We start from the raw sequence: 18,466 nt of genomic DNA, 5'->3' as shown, positions 1-18,466 counted from the left end.
GGGGGCATTCTCTCTCTCTCTCTCTCTCTGTGTGTGTGTGTGTGAGAGAGAGAGAGAGAGAGAGAGAGAAAGAATTGTTTTCTTGGAAAGATACACATTGAATGTGTGAGACATTATTTGAAAGAATTCTTAAAGTTCGCAGAACAGCTCACAGAATAATTTTAAAAATAAATATACCATATTTTTCATCCCTATTTTGGGGGACTCCAAATTAAGAAAATGGGGGGGGCTGTTTGTTGAACTTTTTGGGGGGAGATTAGCCCAGAGTTAAACATACTTTTGTGACGCGGGTGGCGCTGTGGGTTAAACCACAGAGCCTAGGGCTTGCCGATCAGAAGGTTGGCAGTTTGAACCCCCGCGACGGGGTGAGCTCCTGTTGCTCGGTCCCTGCTCCTGCCAACCTAGCAGTTTGAAAGCACGTCAAAGTGCAAGTAGATAAATAGGTACCGCTCTGGCGGGAAGGTAAATGGTGTTTCCGTGCGCTGCTCTGGTTCGCCAGAGGCGGTTTTATCATGCTGGCCACATGACCCGGAAGCTGTACACCGGCTCCCTCGACCAATAAAGCGAGATGAGTGCCGCAACCCCAGAGTCGGTCACGACTGGACCTAATGGTCAGGGGTCCCTTTACTTTAAATATACTTTTTAAATAACAAACCCTTGTCTTATACATGGAAAGTACAGCAAATGAAGCAGGACAAAATACTAGGTTTTGTCTAATCAGTTGCTTAATACTCTGTGCTGTAAGGCCTGTGTGCTGAAAGCAAACTTAATTGACATGAGATCGACCTTACATTGTAATCTCCCAAAAGCTAAGCTGGGCACAGAAGGGATGAAGGGCTTGCCCTCTAGCCCCCCACCCCACCTAGATTGAAATGTCAGTTACTGGTTGCCAGTGTCAACCAGCTTATTAGTGCTTAAATACCATATATACTCTAGTATAAGCCGACCTGAATATAAGCCAAGGCACCTAATTTTACCACAGAAAACTTATTGACTTGAGTATAAGCTGGTTCACCAAACCACAAACCACCTGGTGGGTTGGAGTGCATGTGTGTGTGCGCATGCACGCACAGCAGAGGGGGCTTCTCTCTCCCCCCGCCCCTGAGCCCCTGCCTACCTAGGGTGCTGCCTAGAGGAAGAACAAGCAGCCCAGAAGGGCTGCTTTCGGGCTGCTCGTTACTCCGCCGCCTGCGGAGGAGGAAGGAGCAGCCTGAAAGGACCCTCGAGTATAAGCCGTGGGGGACTTTTTCAGTATAAAAAAATAGGGATAGTAGGTGCAATCCTAAAGTCATGGCTTAATTTTGATTTAATACGTGTGATGCTTCGCATCCTAAATAAACATATTAAAAAATTTAAACTCTGGAAGGTAAACAATTGGCTAGATTCTCATGTTATTGGCTTAAATGCATCTAATTCAGTTTCTAAAAGTTGCTTCAAAATGCCACTGGCAGCCTCAAAAGGAAAGGGAGAGTATCCCAGATGGGTTTTCCTTCCAACCTCATTGTGTGTTGCTTGAAGTTAGCATTTCACTACTACTGGCTTGAGCAAAAGACGATTCTGCCCCTTTCCAAACCATTACGGAGCAGACTCCACAGAAACAAATACATTCACCGAACATCTAATCCCCCAAACTGCTGCTTTCTGCTTTCACATTCAGCCATCCTTGTTTCCTTCTCCAAGTGAGAACCTGGGGGTTTACCCCACTTTTGGCTGTGGTCCTGCACAGTTTGAACAACCCCCATAGGAATTGCAAATCAGGTGTGTTTTTAAAGGTGATGCTATTTGCTTGCTGAGCATAAAAGTCCCAGGGAGACTGGCCCCCTCTGGAATTTGCCAGAACTATCAAATGGCCAGTTCAGGCCTGCAGACAAAGCTGTTTAAAGGTGATTATTACAGGGGTTTGTCTTAATTACAGTAACACAGCTCTGCTTAGGCTGGGAAAGGCCTCAAGGTAGGTGGTTACCATAGCAACGGAATCGCCCCCCCCCTTCCCTTCCCCAAAAATAGCATGCGCGGTGACTGCAAGGCCCCCTATTAATTTCTATGCTGACCTAACAAGTGCCTGAAAAAGGCCACTAGGGTTATTAAAACAGCTCTTCATGCTTTTAATACCCTTAAATACCTCACTTGTCCCTTGTGATCGCACCCCCAGTTAAAACTAATTAATAGGGGACAATATAGCATCTCTGATCCCTGAGGGAAGAGAGGTGGGATCCTGTAAAAACAACTCTTTGCAGCTCTTGTATCTGTTCATTGAATTGGTAAAGGATCTCCTTTTGATATTCCTACAGAGATGTGCTTTTAAGAATACTGTAAAGTCTTTTCTCTGGCTCAGAACAGAATCTTGCCCCTCCTTTTCCGCCCATTTGTCATCTCCTTTTATTCAGCTATGTCTGGCAACGTCCAATAGGTGGCTACCGAAAACACAAATATGCGTTTTATTTATTTAAAACATTTATACCCTGCTTCTCTGCCCCCTTGAGGGAGTTAGCAATCTGACATGCCTTTCTGATAAAATTAATAGACCATAAAGAACACTCACACTGTAGAAATGGATTAGTAGCTGCATTAAGGAAGCACTTGCCAGAAGCATGAGGAAATGAACTAGTTCTGACTTGGCACTTAAAAGGTACGATAAGAGTTCATGGATATTTTCCTGCCGGTTTTAGCAGAACCCAGCAGACTTCAAAAAATAAAAATAAAATAAAATGGGTGCCATAAATCCTCGATAGGTGCCTGGCTATTTGAAAGTGACTTCTTTCAAAATAAATAGGCTATTGTAAACGACGCTTACTCAAAAGTCAATGCCACTATGCTTAGAATTGCAGCCTCCGAGTGATTAATATATGAACAGGGATAAGGGAACCCATATATGGCAGGGATAAGGGAACCCATAACCCTCCAGATGTACTTCAAATCCCATAAATCTCAGCCAACGAGGCCAGCCCAAGACATTTTGGTACATGAGGAGAACCACAAAATGGTGGGGAAGGGGTGAGTGAAGAGCTAAATCAGGAACAAAGGGGAAAACAGTGATCTACATTGGGATCTGCTGCCCCTGTGGATCCTGATGCCTGAGGCAGTTATCTCACCTTGCCTAATGGGTGGGCCAGCCCTGTCAGCCAGCATGGCTCAACATCTGGAAGGCCAGGGGTTCACAATGTGTGCCTCAAATTGTAAGGTTTAAAGAGACAGAAACTCTTTTGGCATGGCAACTCTATTATCAGTCCAGCTTCTCCTAGGAGAACCCATGACTTTTGGCTCCAAACCTTGGTATTTTCCTGGGGGAATGGACTCTTTTCATGACATAAAAAAAGGTCTGTGAGGCGTTCTCAAAGTAAAGGAAGGATTGAACTCTGATTAATAAGAATACACACAGAGGCTTGAACCAGCAAGACTCTGGGAAGGGTGCGTATAATAATCTCTGCCTCTACCCCTCGGCCCAGGTCGTCTTATTCACAAAAGAACTTTTTACAGAGTGTTCGTAAGAACCAATCAGATTTCTTCTGAGCATTTCAACAAACCCCACGTGGGGACAAAGTTAAATTACCAAAACTAATTAAGCACACATATTTCTGGGGTAAACAAAACAGAACTACAAAGGAGTGCATTTGGCAACCCCTGAGGTCATAAACAAACAATACACATGATTTTTTTCTTCTTCTTTTCTTTCTCCTGCGATGACGCTACATTTTAATATTTTAATGTTCCATTATTTTAATGTTGTATTTTTTTGTTTTTAAGTTTGTAATCATTCATCTTGTTTTTATTATTGCTTGTAAGCCGCTCTGAGCCCGGCCTTGGCTGGGGAGGGCGGGGTATAAATAAATAATAATAATAATAATAATAATAATAATAATAATAATAATAATTATTATTATTAGGATGGCCAGGAAGACAATGATCATTATCACCTTCAGGTGAGATCTGCTTCCTGGCCCTAAGATTAACATCCTAAGATTAACATATCAGAAAAGCTACATCAAAGAAACTGCCCACTGTCTTTGATGACCCAGGATGCCTGCCTGGCGAAGCAATTGGCAGTGTATGTGACTGGTCAAGAAAGAGAAATGGAACAGGGATGCAGAGGTGTGGATTGATCAAGAATCATATCAAAATAGTTTAAACCCAGTCAGCACAGTGCTTTCATTGCTGACACAGATGGCTTACTCTATAATTCCTCATAGCAATCCCAACTGATCACTACAGGTCTGCTGGATCAGGCCAAAGGCTTACCTCATCTAGCATTGTGTTCTCACAGTAATCAAACAGATGCCTAAAGGAAGACTGCAAGCAGGAACCAGAAAACAATGTGGGATGACCAGCCTCATACACCCAACAACGCTTAAGTCTAATTAATGCATGAAGGAGTTAAGACCATAGAGTAAACTGTCCTGCCAGGCTTAGCTAGGTCTCTCCCACTTGCCTTGGGAGGAAGGTGATCAAGACTATTGTTCACCTTCAATCTGCCAGGGAAGCTCAAACGATGAGTAGGTCTTAGCTGGTTGCTGCGGCTCAGACCGCATGGCTCTTACAAGCCATTATTGAGTTCCTGTACCTCTAATTTCAGGGGACGCAGGTGGCGCTGTGGGTTAAAGCCTCAGCGCCTAGGACTTGCCGATCGAAAGGTCGGCGGTTCGAATCCCTGCGGCGGGGTGCGCTCCCGCTGCTCGGTCCCAGCGCCTGCCAACCTAGCAGTTCGAAAGCACCTCCGGGTGCAAGTAGATAAATAGGGACCGCTTACCAGCGGGAAGGTAAACGGCGTTTCCGTGTGCGGCTCTGGCTCGCCAGAGCAGCGATGTCACGCTGGCCACGTGACCCAGAAGTGTCTCCGGACAGCGCTGGCCCCTGGCCTCTTAAGTGAGATGGGTGCACAACCCCAGAGTCTGTCAAGACTGGCCCGTACGGGCAGGGGTACCTTTACCTTTTTACCTCTAATTTAGGAACTTTCACCACTGTAACTAATGCAAGCTTTACTTGGTTGGGGGGTGGGGTTTATTGTTTTGTTTCTTGTATTTTTATTTTGGATCTGAACTGCCCTGACATCTACTGATAAAGGGTGGTATACCAATTTAAGAAATAATAAAGACTTGGAGAACAGGGGGCGGGTGGGTGTGGGGGACTCCCTGGTCCTGAATGGGGTAACTGTGCCCCTGAAGGACCAGGTGCGCAGCCTGGGGCCTGCCTGGTGTTTTTACATGAGGAGAATGTGTCCTTTTGTAGCACCCTGCTTGTGGTTAACGCTTAGCTGGAATGAAATATTCAACGCAGCAATAGAGAAATTAAAATAATAATTTATTTGTCAGACAAATAAATATGAGGCACAGTGGTATATGGTTACCAAGCTCTGGCCTGGCCTCCTGTCATTCTGGCCAGCACTTATATTTCCTTAATTCAGCCCCCTTGCTCCTCCTGTGGCTGCCTCTGTCCAATCAGCCTGGTTGAAATTCCTATTGGCTGTTTGCTAGAACCAATCACAAAAGATACACCCATTTCCTCTTGTCCTTTTATGGGAAACAAAAAGCTATATATTCTTCTATCTATAAATGACAAATAAGTAGTAATATATCTTACATGTGTCGCAACAAGGAACCTTAATTACCAGCTCACCTCGCCCTATTGCCCTCCAAAACAGATGGTTAATCTTAAATTTTTATCTTAAACAGATGTCAAGGATCATCATTGAAAGATCTCCTTCCTTTGGAGGTCTCTAAACAAAAGCTTGACAACCATATGTATGCTCTAATGATGTTTCCTGCTTGGCAGGGGGGGCTAGGCTGGTGGCTGATGGCCCCTGTGATCTCTTCCAACTATATGAAATAAGAATCTAGCATAAGGATTTAACATTTCTTAGCTTCTAATTCCTTTGCATAATTACATTTAAGCCAATATATTTAATACATAACATAGATAGCTTTTTAGAAGAATAAACCTTTTCAAAGTAAGGAACAGTTTCCAGCCTCAAAATAGAAAGAAAGAAAGAAAACCTATCTTCTCCAGCCAAGCCAGTTGCCTTTTTCACTGCTCTTGACCTTTCAACCTTAGGAAAATATGGCTCAAGTTGAATGGGAGGCACATGGTTTTATTTTACTATTTACCCACTCTTAATTATGTTTTTCTCTGCTTTTTTTATCTTCTGTAATATGTAGGGTCAGTGTAACCTTGGCTGTCAGCCTGTAATTCCCTTTTTACGACTTTGAGAATTGTTTTCTGCTATAAATCAGGGGGCCCCCTTATCCAGGAGAATAAACATCTTGCCAAGGTTCTTAGGCAGCTGGTCTTCTGCCTGGCATGAACATTTGAAAATCTTTAAGCTCATTTTAAAATACAGGCCCTGATCAAGCCTCAATAAAAATGCAGGCTATGATTAGATGCCTCACTTTTATTTAAAATGCATCTCTGGGTTATTTGTGGGGCCTGCCTCGTGTTTTTACGTGAGGAGAATGTGTGCTTTTATTTAAAAGGCATCTCTGGTTTATTTGTGGGGCATAGGAATTCGTTCATTTTTTATTTCCCCCCCCAAAAATATAGTCTGGCCCCCACCACAAGGTCTGAGGGACAGTGGACCGGGCCCCTGCTGAAAAGTTTGCTGACCCATGTCTGAGTCTGTAATTTCAACACTTCACACTTTTGCAACCTGCCTCTGGGACTGTTGCATTGACTAACAGCAATGAATGAAACCAGAATGATCCTGGCGCCCTCGCAGGGAACCCAGGAGTCCGGGCTGCGCCAGCTCCCAGCCCCTCCCGCTCCCTCCGACACCCAGTCCGCCCTTCCAGTTCTCCCACTTCCTCCACCCCCCAGGTAGCCCCTCCTTCCCAGTTGACCCCTCCCTAGAGGCTCCTCCCGCCTTTGGGGTGGTGCTTTTCCCTAATCTAGCCCTACCAGAAAATCCCAAGGAAGAGACTTCTCTCTTTCTCCCCCCCCCCACTCCTTCCCCCTCCTTCTCCATCTAGGGCTGGGCTAGTCTCTCCCCTTCCTTCTCTCCCTTTGCTCGGCGGGGCCAAAGATCCTCCGGAAAGTCCCTCTTTTGCTGGAGTTTGGACACACGCAAATATATATAAAATTATATTAAAAAAAACAAGGTAGGGGACATTAAAAAGAAGAGCATTGCTACCTTCCAGGGGAGGCGGAGGAAAGGAATGAAATCAAACCGCCCTACTCTGCAAGATAAAAAGCTGAAATCGGAAGGGAAGGAGAAAGAAATCCGTAGGGAGGGGAAGGGGAAAAAGTTGCTACGGAGGCATCGCTTCTCTGGATCTCACCCGGTACGTGCTAAACGCGTGTGTGTGTGGAAGGGGGGGGCGCGTGTTGCAGCGCTGCGGTCTCTCCGGCAAGCGGGTGGTGGATATTCCTGGAGGGGTTTATTTTGGGGGGGGGGGGTGATCGGGAGATCGGCCCTAATTAGGATCGTTGGGTGCAGTCGTTTAGGGAGGGGGGTGTACAGATTCTCTGGGGAGGGAGGAATCTTTGAGTTAAGGGAGCAGCTCTTGGGGGGGAATTTGCTTTTTTTTTTGGTGTGTGTAGCTGCATCGATTAGGATTCAAGTGAGGGTTTGCAAGGATTCTTTAATTTAGAAGGGAGGGGGGAGTATTATTATTTTTTGCAATAAAGGCCTAAGAAGGCAGTTCCCTCCGCCGGGAATCTCATGAAGCCTATAAATAGACCAGATGTTGGTTGACAACCCCCATACGCACGCCTCCCCCCCCCACACGATTTGAAACATTGCAGAGTTAAATGTGTTGTGAGAGATATATTGAAATGCCTTATATAAAATCCCAAGTATCCTTATTGCACAGCACTGCAGAGGATAGCCCTACACACACAAACACACACACACATTGATTGTTTTAAGAACTTAAAAGCAGTCGATTCAGGATGCTTCTATAAGGAGACTGTTATGCTATAAATGTACACATGTTGAGGCACCTTTTTCCAGTTGAGGCACCTTTTCTGATTAGTCTCGCAAAAGTCATGCTTGCTGCACACTCCAGAGCTGCAGAGAGCAAATGACATATAACCCCGCCATGAATGAGGCTCCCGCTCTTAATAACCTACAGCTCCTCAGGCACAATCCCCTCTAAGCCGAATAAAACCACACTGGTGGGAATGGGATCCCCCAACCAGAGCATATGGCGCCATAATTACACCTAGACCAGACTCCCAGCCCAATCTGAAAGTGGCTCACGAGGAATCCCAAGCGCATCCTCGCTTCCTGTCTCACACAAATATTCCCACAGCAGAAGGTGCAGCCTTGCCATTTCATTAACACACAGAGACGCATGTTTTGAGGTTTGATTCATCTTCCATGTGCCTGAAGTATTTTGTGCTTGTGGGGTGGTTGTGAAGCCATTTGTGGGTTTTATGATTGTTTCGTTCATTCTCATTTTCTGCAAAGGGTTGTTGTGTCCCTTGCTAGCCCTATCCGGAGCAGGTCCATCAAAACCGTTGGCCCCAAGTTTAGCCACAATCGTTCATTTCAGTACAGTGGTACCTTGGGTTACAGACGCTTCAGGTTACATACGCTTCAGGTTACAGACTCCGCTAACCCAGAAATAGTACCTCGGGTTAAGAACTTTGCTTCGGGATGAGAACAGAAATCGTGCTCCGGCAGCGCAGCAGCAGCAGGAGGCCCCATTAGCTAAAGTGGTGCTTCAGGTTAAGAACAGTTTCAGGTTAAGAATGGACCTCTGGAACGAATTATGTCCTTAACCCGAGGTACCACTGTAGTTAGAGACGCGGGTGGCGCTGTGGGTTAAACCACAGAGCCTAGGGCTTGCCGATCAGAAGGTTGGCGGTTCGAATCCCCGCGACGGGGTGAGCTCCCGTTGCTCGGTCCCTGCTCCTGCCAACCTAGCAGTTCGAAAACACGTCAAAGTGCAAGTAGATAAATAGGTACCGCTCTGGCGGGAAGGTCAACGGCATTTCCGTGCACTGCTCTGGTTCGTCAGAAGTGGCTTAGTCATGCTGGCCACAAGACCTGGGCCAATAAAGCGAGATGAGTGCCATAACCCCAGAGTCTGTCAAGACTGGACCTAATGGTCAGGGGTCCCTTTACCTTTACCACTGTAGTTCCAACTCTTGACTTGGGCTGGAGGGGCCACAACCCCATTAACATATGTAAAATCAGTGTACGTAAGAGACAACTGTGATAAAAGATGAACCAGCAGAGCCAACAGCCATTATAATACGCAGAATATGAGAGATAATCAAGGCTTTCCAAAGTCAGTTTTTTAAAAGAAAGCAAGCTGCTGTATATCTGACATGGATTGGCTAGAAAATCTGGCGGTGCGTGAAAGTCATGCCCTTTACCTCAGCCTCAAGCACAAGTTGTGGTTATTCAGTGGTGAACAGGAAAGCACTCTGAACATGTTCAGAGGCATTCTCTTTCATTGGTAGCTCTTCTGAGGTGCTCTGGGACACTCTTCGTGAACCCCTAGTAGTGGCGAACTTTGGGCTCTAACATTTCTGCAGCACCCTGTATGACACCCAAATCCCCCCTCCCAATCTCTTTTGTCATTGTTGCGGCACCCTCTCGGATCAGTGCCCAGTGTGGGTGAACCAGTCTGGCTCCCCTAAATTCACCTCTGACCCCTAGTTTCATACAAGCTGTTGGATAATGGGAAACTTAGAGTGGTATATATGTTCTCTCCTGCCCCCCCAACAGGTAATTCAGGGGTAGCTGATGTATTTAACCCTTGATGCCATTGAACTCCAGCTCCCATCATCCCTTTCTGTGGACCACACTGCCTGGGGCTGATGGGAGTTGTGGTCCAACTATACCTATCTGGAGGGCCGCCATGTTTGTTTATGCACTAAGGGGGAGCCTTCCCCAGACTGGTTCCTTCCAGGTGTTTTGGACTACAATTCCCATCAGCCTCAGCCAGCACCAGGTTGGGGAAGTCACTTTTCTGAGAGTTTAAATGAGGTTTTTGTTCGTCTTGAGGGCTCCTTGTTGGCATATTCCCCCCTACAGCAGCAGAAATGCATAGGCGATTATAGAAACAGGTTTCGGCTTGGTGTTGCAAAATATCTATTACGCCATGCAGATCTTGTTTTGTGGCTACAGATGGTGGATATCCATCTGCTTGTTTTCAACTAATTGCACATTTTGGGTTCATGCCATCCAAAAGAGATTATTGGGGTGGGGGTGGGGGGGAGAGAAACTAAGATAGGTCAACCTAAGATAGGGGAAATCAAAATTCTGGAGGTACAAAACCCTTTTTTGGAGTTTTGCAATTAAATTCCAAAGCAATCAAGGGATTGGGAGTGGCTGATAGAATGCATTTGTATTCTGAGACAGAGATTAGGGCCAGTATATACAAGCAGCAGATTCAAGTGATGTAAAGGGATTTTCGGTTTTTTTGGATCGTACCACTGCAGGAAATTAGGTCTGAGTGCTTCCCCACCAGAAAATCCTCCTTTTAGATGGACAAATACAGAGAAGGCGAGCTTGAACTGTTTCCCAACATGCTGCTTTTTTACATGTAGGAACACGCACGCAGTGCTTTCAAGATTCGTCCCCCCTACCTGCATTCTGAAGTAGTCGAATCCAGGATAATAATTTGATTTTAAACTGGCCCTTAATCACTGCCTTGCCTGCAAAAGCTCACTTGGGCAAAGGGCTGCATTTTGGTCTTGCTTTGCCACAGTTGCCCATTCTCTGGTTACACCTCCAGGTTGGATTATTGCAGTGTGCTGCCCCTGAGGCTGCTCCTGAAGACAGTTTGGAAGCTGCAACTGATATATCCAGTTGTATAATGAAGGTGACAGGCGAGCCTCCCTGGGGACAGCATCACACAAACAGGGAGCCGCTGCAGAGAAGGCCCCGTTCTCATGTTGCCACCCTCTGGACCTCTCACAGAGGAGGCACATGAAGAAGGGCCTCAGATGATGAACGAGGAGAGTCTGGATTGTTTCATATGGAGAGAGGCGTTCCTTGAGGCATTGTGGTTCTGTTTTAAGGTTTTATAGGTCCAAACCAGCACTTGGAATGGGGTCTGTGGAAAGCCCTAAACGATGTGGGGCCCAAATATCTGAAGGAACGCCTCTCTCTATAACCAAGTACAGTGGTACCTCAGGTTAAGTACTTAATTCGTTCTGGAGGTCCGTTCTTAACCTCAAACTGTTCTTAACCTGAAGCACCAATTTAGCTAATGGGGCCTCCTGCTGCTGCCGCGTCGCCAGAGCACAATTTCTGTTCTCATCCTGAAGCAAAGTTCTTAATCTGAAGCACTATTTCTGGATTAGTGGAGTCTGTAACCTGAAGCGTATGTATCCCGAGGTACCACTGTAAAGCCTTCTTAGAAGTAGAAGCCCATCTTCAGAATTACCTCCTCTCTAAAGTATGTCTGGTTGTTCAATTGCATTCTTTTAAAGTTTTAGCTGCTGTTTTATTATTTGTATTCAACGCTTTTTTTGTGATTTGTGTAGCCTGCCCTGGGAGCCTGTGGTGAAGGGTGAGGATACAAACATGATCAATGAAACAATAATTTTATTATTGGATAAAATCAGTATTGAGAATTGGTGAGAATCAGTGTTTTAGAAACTGATCATGTGATCAGTTGTTTTTTTAAAAAATGATAATCTCCCTGGAGAAACTACCAGGGAACATAGTGTGGTATTCAGTTACGTTTCACTTGGTTTTACTCATCGTAGGCCTATTGAAGTGAATGGCTCTAAGTTACTCATGTTATTTTCAGTGTCTCTACACTGAGTAAAACTTAGTTGACGATAACCCACAGCTAATATCAGGGCCTTGTCAGTATTTGGGGGTCCGTAACATTTCCTGCTAGCTAGACGGAAAATCTTCATGAAGGATGAGAATTAAAGTTTATTCGTCTTTTAGTCTTCCGTTTTCAGCATTTAAAACCATGTTCACCCTTGCAGCAAGCCCATGGGTCACTATTACCACCATTTTTCAAGATAAGAAGTAGGTTAAATCAGAAATCTCCCCTTAATTGTCATTCTGTCCCACCTGCGGTCAGTTCGCTGACTGAAAATTTCTTTCTTTCTTTCATAGGGGAGGCTGTTCTGGAGCGAAAGATCCCATCTTTTATTTGAGGCAGCATGATGCGAGACTTTGGAGCCCCTGAACTAATAAGAAGCTGAGATTTTTTTTTTATTTTGGGAGACACAAATACACCCTTTTGGAAACAGGGAACTGAACCCACCATGCCCATTTGGGGAACCGGACCTGCATGCCCTAAGATGGCTGGTTTTCCAGGAGTGTTGAAAAAATCAGTGTGATGTGGCAGGAAGTTCAACTTCCTTCTGTGTGAGCAAACTGTTCTCCAACATATGTATTTGCTTGGACACAGGAGATTCATGTTCTTGGCAGCCAGCATCTAGGACAGCTCCAAGCCCGGAAGAGCCAAGATTTATGGAAAACCCACAATTGTGGTTTCCTTGAAGACTGAGCCACCAGCCTTGGCATCTGAAGCAGCAGATGTGAGCAGGAGGAGTGGAAAATGCCATGCTAGGCCGCATTCTTCGTGGCAGGGAGCTGATCTTCGAGAACCTTGGGTCCCAAGTGAACTTTGGTTGCTCTGGGTGTATAGCTCCCACACCTGCTCTTTAGTTTGTTTACATATATTTATCTATATTATAATAATATATCTGTGCATCCTCTCCCTGCGCCATGTTCCTCAGCAGAGCCAAGTCATGGCTCCCTGGACTGCCTTGGCGACGAGGAAAGGCGAAGGACGTGAAAAAGGAAGAGGAGGAAATGCAGGGGGAGCTGGAGGAAAGCACGGCGCCCCCAAAACCAAGATGGTGGAGCGGCCGACGCCTCTTGGGCGCTATTGGCTGGGGCCAAAGTTCCGCTGCTGGAGAGAGCTCCCTATTGGCCGGGATACCTCAGCACCTCTCGCCGCCAAAAGCATCCGTCGAATCGCCAGAGCACTTGCAGATCTGCTTCAACTTCACCCGCCACCTCTTTGACCTGTGCGTGGTGACTTTGCTCTGTGCCTCGTCCCCGGCCTTCTGGCTGGTTTTGGATATCCTGGGATTCGGGAGCCCTCTGAAGGTCTGGCTTCATGGCTTTGCCTGCTTCTTAGTCACCGCTTACGGGATGTACTTGGCCCTGTGGCTGGTACAGGAGTACCTGGTTCAGTTTGCCTGCCTCTACGGCTTCCTGCAGACCCTGGTTTTGTGTGTCAGTATCCAGGCCAGCGGGTCAGAGCCCCCAGAGGAGAAAGAGCCCATTGGCCCCGACCCAGCCAAGGAAGAGGAACTGTCAGCAGCCGGCACAGGCAAGCAGTTGCCGCCGCTATAAGAAGACTCTGTTGGCCCGCCTTCTGCGGCTGTATGGGGTAGAATTGGGGGTTGGAAGCCAAAGAGCGCAGCCGTTGTGGTCCCCATTTAGGACGGCTGGACAGACACGCACAAAAGAGGAGGGAATAGAGAGTGTTGTGCAGTGGGTGTATGTTTGCAAAAACATATGTATGTGTGTATGTCCTGTCCTGTCCCCCCCACGCAGGTGGTTCCAGTGGCCATTTGTGAATGGCTTTTTGGGGAGCAAAGGGAAGGGAAACCATCACAACTATTCCCACCTAGAGGGGCCTTGAAGAAATCATGGGGCACGAGGGTGGGGGGTGCACTCCACATCCAAACCAGTCTGAACCTGGTTTTCCTGTCTTTCCTGCCCCCAGTGGATCTTGGGAACTAGATTTGGCGGGAAGGTGAGGGGACTCGAGGGTTCATTGACAGGGTCACTTGCCCACTTGTAGAGCATGTTTGGCTGGCAGTTTTGAAGAAGCATTGATGGGGTGGTCCGCACATAACCAGTTCCTATAATCTGCAAAGACTGGTGATTTCATCAGTCAGTGGGGTCCTCGTTTTAGCAGACCCAAGTGTGAGTTGTCTAGAATGGACACTGGGAGCTGTGTTTTGATCTTGAACAGCAAGCAAGTGCAGCATTCTGCTCTGGTGCCCAGCAGGTGAGGGCAAGAGGCTTTGGACAATCAATTTGGAGGGTGGAAGGGAGAGGGCAGGGGAAATGATCTGGGAAGGGCCAGTAGATGCCACATTGCATCTTCTTGCCCCCGTCTCAGGCTGGGGCAAGTGGGTACTAGGGATGAATCCAGTGGGATGGAGAACATCCTATCTTAACTGGGACCAGAGAGTGGATTTATCTGAGGCTAGGGCGGGGTGGATTTGAGAACTATGGGTCAGATCCTATGAGAGAGACCTATTGCACCTGCACAAGAGGATTCAAAGGAGCCAATGGGAGGACTGGGGTTTGGCAGGAAGTGTTCTAATTGGTATGACATCTAATCTAGGGGAGGAAGATTCCAGAAAGTCATGAAAGCCTCCCACAACTTAGAGCAGGGGTACCCATCATGGAACCTTCCAGAGATGGTTGGACTACAGTTCCCATCATCCCTGGTTATTGGCTGGGCTTGCTGGGGCTGATGGGAGTTGGAGTTCAGGAACTTCTGGAGGGCAGTATCAGGAAATATGTAAAACTACTGAGGAGGAATCTGGATGGGGGTGGACTACTGAGGACTCCCTGTTAGAAATGGACTGCCTCTCCCTAGCTTATTCTGAAGGGGCAAGGTGGGCTATTTAAAAAGTTGATCTTCCCCTCCGTCCCAAACCTCAGGGATAAGCAGTTCTGAGCCTGGAATTTCAGCTAGATTCCACCTGCTCCTCACCAGCATCTAGAACTTTTTCCAGCAGCAGGAGAGTCTAGTTCTTTGCCCTGTTTTATTGATACCCAGCCCAAGCAACTTCAGCAATATTGAGATTTTATGCTACCAGATCAGTGTGGGCCATGTGTTGCCCAAAGGATCTGGGTGTGATTGAAAGAGGATCTCAGCATGCCTCTCAGCGGAGCCAGGTGTGCTTGAGCCGCGCAGGGATACAAATGTCTACCTTTACCACACACCTGCACCTGAGGTGTGCGTCGCAAGAGGGTGACCCACGTTTCCCAGAATATTAAAGTTCACCTGCGGGAAGCTTGGTTACCTGTTCAGGCTTGCAGTCGGGGCTGCCAGCCATAGGCCCAATCAGGCCTCTCTTCCAAGGTCCTGTTTGTGTTTTTCTTGCCAGGGGATGGGAAGTTTATATTGCACCATGCTTGCCGTTGGAACTAGGGACCACCGGAGTTGATGTGGCAGTTGTGTTCGTAGGAACATTATTCCTTTCCTCATTTCTGGCAAAGCCTCCGCATTCCTAGGTCAGCACATCTTTCCAGATCAGCACAACACACTTCATTCTTCAGTTCTGTTGGGATCATGTATGTCTCTTGTGATCTCCTAAAACAAACACCACCTTCTTGTGTGGAATCCATCCTATGTTGTAGCTACGTGAGGTCCACAGTCAGGTCCTTTCCAAGTTATATACCGTACATTTCTGTCTCCCTGCCCCCTTCTTCCCTTCAAGATCCACGGTCTCTGATGCATGCCCAGAATGCCCCCAAACCAGATGTTATCACTGAGTGATCCCCACTCCTTTCACAAACACAAATACAGTTTAACCTCTCCCCTGAACACTCCTCTGTTAGCCGCAAGCAGTGATGTATAAAACATGCTTTGATTTTGAATCTCTGGAACCTAGAACATACCCACTCTTTCTCATTAATCCCTTTTGTGATGTCCCCTTTCCCCGCTAGATCATCCCTCTCCCTCTAGCTCCTTGAGATCCACTTGATCTCCATGTTGTGATAGACAAGAAAGTGGCAAATCAGATCATTCCTTTTTAAAAAAAATGGTTGCAGGAAATAATTCTACACTGCAACCACATTCAGAGCAAGCTGCAATCTCTGTTTCAGCAGAAACACTCCCATTTCATCTAGGAAACGTCCTCGGGATTCAAGTCCTTTTCCAAAAATGCACAACCCTTTCTGTAAAAGCTTTCTCAGATTCATTTCCTTCTCTGAATATTGTCTAATACCCATGTGATATCTTTCAAGTGAAACCCCTCTCTTGTCCGGATAGAGCCAGAACGTCCCATGCCATCTGCCTCGAGCGAGAATAAAAAACTTAAGCGTTCCGGTTCTGAGGCAGAATGAATGCCTTCCCTATCCTTTCAAACTTCTGGCCTGCCACTGCGGGTGCCGGCAAACACTGCTTTTGTGGTGTGCATTCCTGTTCCAGGAAGAAGAGGAGGGCTTTGGCCTCCCAAATGCTGTCGGAATCCCAACTCCCATCAGCCCTAGTCGGAACGGTCAGTAATTAGGAATGATAGGAGTTGTAGCCTGGAGGGCCACAGATCCCCCACCCCTGAATCGGAGATAGGAACTGAGAGGAAACGGTTCCCTTTGCCCAGGGTCATGCGCTAGATCTTTGTCTCTCTGGGTGTCAGACCTGAAGTGCAAACGCCTTTAAATTTCACCCTCACGTTCACCTACGGACATCTTCCCCTTTTGCTGAGGGACGAGTAGAAGGCCATCGCAATGGCCATCGCTCTTTGTTGCTCCCTCTGAGGCAAACAGCAGCAAGCCCCTTCTACAGTTAGAACACACCACATTTGTCTCCTATCCAGGTATAGTTTTTCACCTGGTGTTCCAGAGAGCAGTGAGAGGGGAGGGTGCTTTGTACAATGTCCCCACCTTAATCTCAGGGCTCTTGTAGCTGACTGACTAGGCTGACCACTAGCAGCAGTCGTGGATGTGACACTTCTGTGATACTATGGCCTCAGGCGACTCCTGAAAACCCCATCTTGTGATGTATAGCTGTGGTACTGAAATGTCTACTTTTGTCCTTCGGCTCATTTTCTCCAAGAAGTTTACTTGAAGCTGTGGATCCACCAATTTTGTGCCCTAGCAGCGGAATTAGCTGTTTCCTCAAATTGATTGACTTGACTACAGCCCATTGGGGTAGGTTTATATTGTTGTGTTTTTTTAATTCAGTCCAGAATGGCGCAAGCCAGTCTGAAACGAAACCCACCAACATAAACATCCTTCCTTAGCACAAAGTCTTACGGAATTCTTCCGTTTGTGCGTCTGGTTGTTGTTAATACTGCAACTCCCATCGTCCCTGACTGTGACCTGGGAATGATGGGAACTATAGTCCAACAACATCTGGAAGGCCACAGGTTCCCCATCCTTGTGGGCTAAAGCCATCCTTCCACCCACTGAAATGTTCCGAACGGAAGAGGGGCTAATCTAGAGAACGGGCTATAGCGGGGCTGGATCTAGAGAGCTCTCCACACCTCGGAAGCAGGCAGAACAGGATTTCTGACGCTTGTACAAATGATTAGGAACCCATCTTGTTTTTGAAAGGAAAGGGGAGTCAAGAAAATATTTTGAAATGACTGAGTCTTATAATGGGTGAGCCCCCAAAACATTTGAAGGCAGAACTTCCTTGGCAAACCTATCTTTGAATGTGAATTTGTGGCAACTTTCTTGGGGAGAGGTAGGTAGTATTCTGGTATCTGTTGATTTCCCCTTGCAACTGCACCCCCCACAAAAAAACCTCATTCTTTCCTCAACCAAACTGAGCCAGAGTTGGGGGTGACAAGGATTCCGTGAGGCCATTTTTGAGAACGAGCAACTCGAGGAAGGGTTAAAGCCTTCCACCTGCCTCCCCTGGAAGTGTCCTGTCTGCACACGTGCCAAAAGGAACAGACAATGCTGGAAATCCTGTGTTTTTTCCACATAATGTGACGTTCCACCCTTATAGTAGTGACTGACTTATTATGTTGGTTTCAGTGCAACGCTGTGCTCTTAAAAAACAAACAAAAAAAAAACCTCGCCGTCTCGCTTACTGGGATTACCAGAGTGCTTATTTGGGAAACCTAGTAATTCCTCAGCAAATTTATATTGCGTACGAATCAATCTCAAGATGAGGGGTGTGAGTGGCGTCACACATACTAGCCAGTAGCTGCCTGCGATGTTCCTGCTGAAACGTTATGCACCCGTATCATCGCACTGCTGGCTGTGCTATTCTGTGTTGGAGGGAGGGAGAAGCTAGAATTATAATAGGCTCCATCCTGAGGCAGCATTGTTATGAAAACTGTGAGGAGTTTGCCAGTGAAGGGAAGATCAAGAGAAAATAATAATAATTGTGTGTGCTTCATGAACAGCAACAGGAGGCTGGGTGCCTCTGTGTCTCCACAAAACGGTACATCTCTGCAACCCCTTGAGAGCTAAAATATACCTCTTCCCTGTCCTGTTTGGTCATGCACCACTCTAGATGTTCCCCAGTGCCTGAGAAAGTGTGTTGCCGTTTGTGATTTTGGAAGCATAGTGGTTATTTTCTTCATTGGGTGGGGCGGGGTGGGGACCAAATTACCCTGTTTTACTTGGGAACGCATTGGTTGTGTATAGGGGGCGGCCGCAGGCGGGAGAACTGCATCAACTAACCTGTGTCTCTATATCCTGACTGCTGTTTTAACAGTTTAAAACACTGTTGATTTGGATTCGTTTATTTTTCCAACCTGTGTTAATATATCTATATATCTATATATTTAAATAAAAGGGAAACTTCAAAGAACAATGCGAGGCTCTGCGATTCTCAGT

At 46.6% G+C, this 18,466-nt stretch overlaps 1 protein-coding gene across 1 annotated transcript; it reads left to right on the top strand.

The window, feature by feature from the left end:
- The first annotated feature begins 6,900 nt into the window (after window positions 1-6,900).
- LOC307209031 (uncharacterized protein C6orf47 homolog) lies at window positions 6,901-18,443 on the top strand. Its single transcript, XM_079964117.1, has 2 exons — window positions 6,901-7,268; window positions 12,023-18,443. Exon 2 carries the CDS (start codon window positions 12,641-12,643, stop codon window positions 13,274-13,276), a length of 636 nt encoding a protein of 211 aa, XP_079820243.1. The 5' UTR covers window positions 6,901-7,268; window positions 12,023-12,640; the 3' UTR covers window positions 13,277-18,443.
- The last annotated feature ends 23 nt before the right edge of the window (window positions 18,444-18,466 follow it).

Source organism: Podarcis cretensis (genome assembly GCF_951804945.1).
Source record: "Podarcis cretensis genome assembly, chromosome: 2".
Classification (NCBI taxonomy): Eukaryota; Metazoa; Chordata; class Lepidosauria; order Squamata; family Lacertidae; genus Podarcis; species Podarcis cretensis.
This window is presented reverse-complemented; position numbering and strand designations above follow the sequence as displayed.